The sequence below is a fragment of the Poecilia formosa genome, unplaced genomic scaffold, assembly GCF_000485575.1.
Source record: "Poecilia formosa unplaced genomic scaffold, Poecilia_formosa-5.1.2 Scaffold298, whole genome shotgun sequence".
In the NCBI taxonomy this organism is placed as follows: domain Eukaryota; kingdom Metazoa; phylum Chordata; class Actinopteri; order Cyprinodontiformes; family Poeciliidae; genus Poecilia; species Poecilia formosa.
Genome location: NW_006800237.1, coordinates 734993 through 741276, shown reverse-complemented (window position 1 = coordinate 741276; position 6284 = coordinate 734993). Strand labels below are relative to the sequence as shown.

Below are 6284 nucleotides of genomic sequence, written 5' to 3'. Positions count from 1 at the left end.
ACACTACAACTCAAAAGACAAGCTACAACAAAAGTTGTTATATATAAAGTATATATACTTTATATAAGTTTTTAATTACAAACATCTCATAAAATCAATATTAAAAAAAATAAATAAAAAGGTTTTAATGGTTCTAGCAGCCTTTATTTGACAGTGAATTGACAGGAAAGTGGGTAATGAGAGAAGGGGGAAGACATGTGGTAAGGGTCACCAGGCCAGGAATTGAACCTGCAACAGCCATGCTGAGAGCTAAGGCCCCCTGTATGTGTGTTGTGCTTAACCGCTGCACCGCCACAGCACCCCTAAAATAAATAATTTAACAGAGGCTTGTACATTATTTGACCATTTAAAGACAAAGCAAACAAAAACTACATTCTAGGGGGTGCTGTGGTGGCACAGGGACAAAGCATGACCCACGTATGGAGGCCCTAGTACTCGTGGTGGTAGTTCAATTCCTGGACAGGCAACATTTGCTGCATGTCGTCCTTCTCCCTCTCATTACCCTCCTTCCTGTTGACCTGCTTTCAAATAAAGGGCAGTGGAGCCAACAAACCCTTGAAAAAAAAACTACATTCAAAGTGTAACTTTTTTTCTGACATTTTATATTTAACTATTATTTTTATGTACAGATAGTGTACAATCAGACTTATTTATTATCTTTCTTTCCAACTCCCTTTCCTTGCTCTACTCTCTCTCTTCCTTTTTTATGAACACCTTGACATTTCTCTCTTCCTAGATCTGTCCCTTTGTGCATCTGGGCAGAGTGTATGTTCTTTTTCATAAAGAAGCATTCTTTATTTGGACTGACAGAACAGGTCAAAAGTTTCTCCTTCTGATTTGGGCCTGCAGTTATAGGACGCTCTTCTTCCCGGTAGGGAGATGATGGCCGTGAATGTGCTTTCCTTGGACTTGCCATTCTTGGAGAGTTATGCCTAGATTTAGCATCTTTTTTGGGGACTAGGTTTAAGTCCAAAGATGGTGGTCTTCCAAATACTGGACTAAGAGGAATCACAACGTTGTCTCCTGGAGCACCAAGAGTAAGAAAGACTTCTGGTACTTGATAGTCATTCTTTATTCCCTGAAACAGACAAGAAGACAAAGAAGTGCCTCAGGATTTTTTTTTTATTTGTGCAAAGTCAAAACATTCATAGTTTGTGGTGGCACTTACTGGCTGTGGTGTTACACTCAGTGATACTTTCAATGTCATCTATTGGAGAAAGCAAAAACGTCAACACAAAAATAATAGCTGAAATTAATTCTGCCATAAATTCATTTGCTGCATCCCTTCAAGGACTCCGCATGTGAATGTACATCATTGAAAATATTCAGAACTGTATTCCTGTAGATGGGAGTAGATCAGAAATTCCATAGGGATTTTGACCAGTTCTTATGACTCTGATAAATGTTTATCTATATTTCTAGAAAAATTAAAATTCAGTTGTATCTCCAGTTTTGTTTCTACCTGTGCCTGAGAGTTTTGATCCATCCTGAATTCAGTCTCAGGAGTAAATGAAGCAGACTTGGGTAAGGCCAAAGTAGAGCTTGATTCTGCATCAAAAATTTGGGGCTGAGAGGAACTCCTGCGAAAGGACTTCCTTGATGTAGCAGGTGTTCCTTCATTCACAATAATATATGGTGGTGATGCCTAGGGAAGGAATAAATTCCACAAAATTCTAGTCATATACTGTACCATTAAAACATTAGTTTATAGACACTGCTAAATACTAACAAATACAAATACAGCTTTTAAAATAATGGGTCAATATGCTTCTTGACATAAAACAACTGATGAAATACATTATTTTTATATACAAAGAAAACTGTATAAACTCTCAATGTATAGCTATAAAGCTGAGCTGTTAAATTTTGTGAAACAAAAACAAAGAAATCATAAATTTCATTTAGCAACCTTTGCCATTTTTTAGTTTACCTATCCAATAATTTATACCCAACTTGCATCATACTGGGAAACCAGTATTTGGATTTCTTACATTTTTCTTTGCTTCAGATATTCGACTTGTCCCTGGAGAATGTTGATCTTGTAACAATGTCTGACTGGGGTTCTTACTGTTGACGAATGCAATAGGTTTTGACCCTATTGAGAACATTTAAGTTATTTCTGACATCTCAAAGATAGAATTAGATTTGAAATATTTTGTCCTGTGTGTTTTTCTTACCCATGAGCCCATTATTCAAAGGGCCGCCATTGTGCACTGGAGTGGTAGCTGTACTGTGGCAAGGTTGTAAATAGCATCGTTGGTCTTCCATTCGCGCACTTTGAGAATGTCTTATCATATCAAAAAATTGCTCCTGCTCAGCTGCAGATAAATCCTATATTAGGAAAAGACAAGAAAAAGCATAGGCCTCTTATCTGACCCCTGACCTGTTGATGTCAACAGATCAGAGACCTGTTCCGTTTTGTCATTGCTTCAAAACAAAATACGGATTTATTGCTAAAACTATAAGCAATATATTTTGCAAAAAGGTCTCTCACCTGCCAGTGTTGAGGACCATTAAAGATAGCTGAACTCTCAGGAGGTTTATCAGATGCATCATTTATTAGGTTTTTGCACTCAGTTGAAGGGGTGTTCAAATTTTTTAGGATTTGGGGTGCTGAACATCTTTGTTCATCCATCCTTGAGCCCTATAATAGGAAAATATATTTAAAAATAAATGTTAAATCTAGACTATAATGCATATTATTTGCCAGTAAAAAGGCAAATATATGTGAAACACATAACTTCAATTGATCAAACGTGTCGCCAACCTGGACTCTTGAAACTAAATAGCATAAATATCTTGCATCCATTTCAGCAGGAGTTACTGTTGATGTGGTGCCTCCGTTCTGTATTCCTGGTAATGATGGAAGAAACATACGCTGGTCATCGAGTCGTCTTGCCTGGGAGTTTGCGACCAAACTGAAGAGTTTTTCATCATCTAGTAAAGAAAAAATGAAACCCAGATTTTAACATTAAACATGTACTCGATTACATCAACATATCTGATCAAAAAGGGTTATTAAGTCAAAGAAGAATTCTGGCTCTGACCTTGTGGCATTGTGCTTAGAGTGAGTTTGGAACTGGGCAATCCTTGAGGATTAACATTTAACGCACTTCGTTGTTTCTCTTTAGTCTTTGGATTTACATGTGAGTTTGTGCTGAAGGAGGCTGAGCGCTCTGGACCCAAAGCAGGTGATAATTTTGTATTATTTTCATAAATAAGGGCCTGTGGGCTTTGATGCTGAGGCAGGCAACACCTTTGGTCATCCATCCTGGAACCCTGAAGTTACAGCAGGAATTATTTTTTAAAAAATTTGACAGAATTTTAGGTTTCATAGCCACAATAAAAACATAGATTTTTCCTTTAAAAAAATAAATAAGTAAATAAACAAACACCATTAAACCTGTTGGGTAATACTCTGTCCAAACAATGAGAACATGTGGTGGTGATTTTTTAATAACAATGGTGAAAATATTTTTTTCACAGAAAGCAAAAAGTAACTAACCTGGACTTTTGAGACCATCTGAAACAAGCAGCTTGAGTCTCCTTTATTGTCACCATTTTCATTCTGTGATACTGGTAATGATGAAAGTGATACTCGCTGGTCATCCAGCCTTCCACTTTGAGCTTGTGTCAAAAGGTTTAAAAAAAAATCCCGATCTGATGATAAAATTAAACAGAAACAGTTTTTCTAAACACCGTCATATATGTGTATCTATATATCTGTATTAAAATTAATATTGAAAGGCTTTGCTCTTTTTCAGTATTGTTTCATGTATTTGAGAAAGGATTGAAAGTTTGGGTAGACGGGGAGTACCTGCGCTAGGACTCAAAACGCAGCGCTGGTCTTCTATACGTCCGCGCTGGCCATGAGCGATCATACCGAGAAACTTTTGCTGTTCTTCAGGTGATTCTTCCTTTTTTATTTATGTGAAAAGATTGGGGGGAAAATGTCAATATGAACATTCAATTATGCAACATTAAAGAAGAATAGTGGAAATTTAATATATTTACACTAATCATTTATTAGAACAGACCCTTAAAGAATTGGAGCGTTGACACTGAGAAGGAACTTGTAACTGATTTACAGAAGCCACTAGACGCTTTCTGTCGACATCTGCACTACTCTGTGTCACAGAGCTCAAAGGGTTTGCACCAAGGTCATTTTTACTGTCTGATGCCTAGAAAAGCAAGAAACAATTTTTGAAAAGAGTAAGTCAGTAGTAGTCAGTAATTCAACTCAAAACCAAAGCAGGTCCACATATTCAATTCTTTATATGTTCTAGTCTATGTCCTGGTAGTTAAATGAATGATGAGAGCTGTAAATAAAATGTTCTTTGTTTACTGTCTAATGCATGGAAGAGTATAAAAATGGTTAATTCTTTGGGAAAAGCCAGGAGAAAAGATATTAGTCAATTCAAAAACTAACAAGGATTTAAAAGTTATTCTCCCAGTTATTAGTCAGTCCAGCTCCAAAGAGAAAGTCGAAGACAAACATTAAGTGGCAACATAATCAAAATAAAAAAGGTTTGAACTAAAAACTTAAGAATTTTGCAGAAAGTCTAATAAAAAAAACCATCGCTAACACACAAGTAAATTATACTTGTATTGCCACAGATGTCTTACCTCAGTATCAGCAGCTTCCGATTTTAACTTGACTCCAGCAGATGTCATCTTGTAAAAATTAAAAGGAGGTAAAAATGTGATTGCAATAAACTATATGTATAACAAACTGCTATTCAAAAAAAGATTCCAACCGATGCTCCTCTAAATGCTTGCTGAACATGACACAGTAAAGTGGTTCTGAGTCCTGAGTATTAACCAGTCATTAAGAGACAAGCTAGCCCTCCCTTCTTAATATCACCATTTATAATCCTGGATAAAAACATAATCCTGACCATAGAGAAGGATGATCTCTTTTCATGAGCGATGTACACGTTCTTCATTTTGACCCACCACTTTACTTAAACTTGATGTTTGCTCCAGTGGAAGCAATTAAAATCAGTATTATGATACTGGCCTGTCAGACCAATAAAACTGACATGTGAAGTGTACAAAATACCTTTTGTCCTTCTGTCCATTTTTGCAGGTTTTATTTCCCAAATTCCAAGCAGATGTCAATAGACTATGTTATGAAAACAGAAAGTATTGAACAGGCTATTAAATATTGAAATTATATTACTTTTACTCACATGGTCAAAAACTGAAAATATTACTCAAAGGATTTTGGCTAACTTCAGATCATCTTAAATGTCCAGGAACTAAAGGAAAAACAAACATCTGAAGGTTTTATTTTTATTGAATAGAGACAGAAAACACCCAGCAATATATTAATTTAGTCATGCAATACTTCAAAAATATTTCATTACAGCAGTTGAGATTCTAAGATACAATTACCTACATATGAAAAAAAAAACCTAGCAGCCTTCAATCTTTTACTTTAACTGTCATCTCAGTAAGTCACAATTTCACTAATTGCATCATGTGATATACAAGTAACCATCTTGGCAAATCAAACAGGATTTTTGGTTGGTAATAGGTTAATCAAAATACATGCATCTATATAAATATTACATATCTAGTCACTAGAACATAAGCATCTAATCCAGGCAAAACTACATCCACAATAAAATAAGAGTGAATTATAGAATAGGCCATTTCCTTCCACAGTTACATCTATAGGTTCTCTTCATATTCAAATTAAGTTAATACATTAAAAAAAAACAGCATACCAGAAACCAGTCAAATGAAAAACTTTTCCTTTATTCCTTGTGCTTTTACCTACTTAGGGACTAAGATATAAATTGGAAATTTATTCCAGACCCTTCAAGTCATTAAGGAAGGTGGTTGGAGTCAAGATGTGAGATGATCCTGTCAAGACACAAAATGTAAACATTGATAATTAGAAAAAACTGGGAACTTTATTGCAGAAAGAGCTTTGAGAATTACAACTGAAAAACTAAAAACTTCTCTCACCAATAAGCACTTCCCATTTTCCATCAGTGCTTCGAGTGACTTCATAAGCAGAACGCATCTCTGAGTGTGACACCCCTCCAACCACAAAAACAATCAAGCGAGGACCACAGCGATATTCTGTTGGAGACTTATTTTTGTGCCAGTTTCCAAAACGTGCACTGCTGTAAGAAAGAGAGAGAGAGAAAAAAATCTACTCATCTGGCAACAAGTAACCATTTCCAAAATATAAGTAGTAGTCATATTTTGGTAACACTTTATTTGACAGGATGTGCATAAGCATTGTTTTGTAAGTACTGACACTTTTAATG

General features: G+C 35.7%; 1 protein-coding gene across 3 annotated transcripts; it reads right to left on the bottom strand.

The window, feature by feature from the left end:
* Window positions 1–208: 208 nt before the first annotated feature.
* LOC103152035 (sialidase-like) lies at window positions 209–6272 on the bottom strand. Of its 3 annotated transcripts, none has more exons than XM_007572360.2 (13): window positions 5977–6272; window positions 4627–5871; window positions 4038–4181; window positions 3818–3917; window positions 3506–3660; window positions 3048–3279; window positions 2768–2937; window positions 2495–2644; window positions 2178–2331; window positions 1992–2095; window positions 1463–1645; window positions 1169–1207; window positions 209–1078 (listed from the first exon to the last, which is right to left on the bottom strand). In XM_007572360.2, exons 2-13 carry the CDS (start codon window positions 4672–4674, stop codon window positions 647–649), a joined length of 1911 nt encoding a protein of 636 aa, XP_007572422.2. In that variant the 5' UTR covers window positions 4675–5871; window positions 5977–6272; the 3' UTR covers window positions 209–646. The 3 variants fall into 3 exon arrangements, with proteins under 3 accessions (XP_007572422.2, XP_016516291.1, XP_016516292.1); XM_016660805.1 differs by having other exon boundaries at window positions 2825–2937; XM_016660806.1 differs by lacking the exons at window positions 4627–5871; window positions 5977–6272 and having other exon boundaries at window positions 4038–4276.
* Between the last annotated feature and the right edge of the window lie 12 nt (window positions 6273–6284).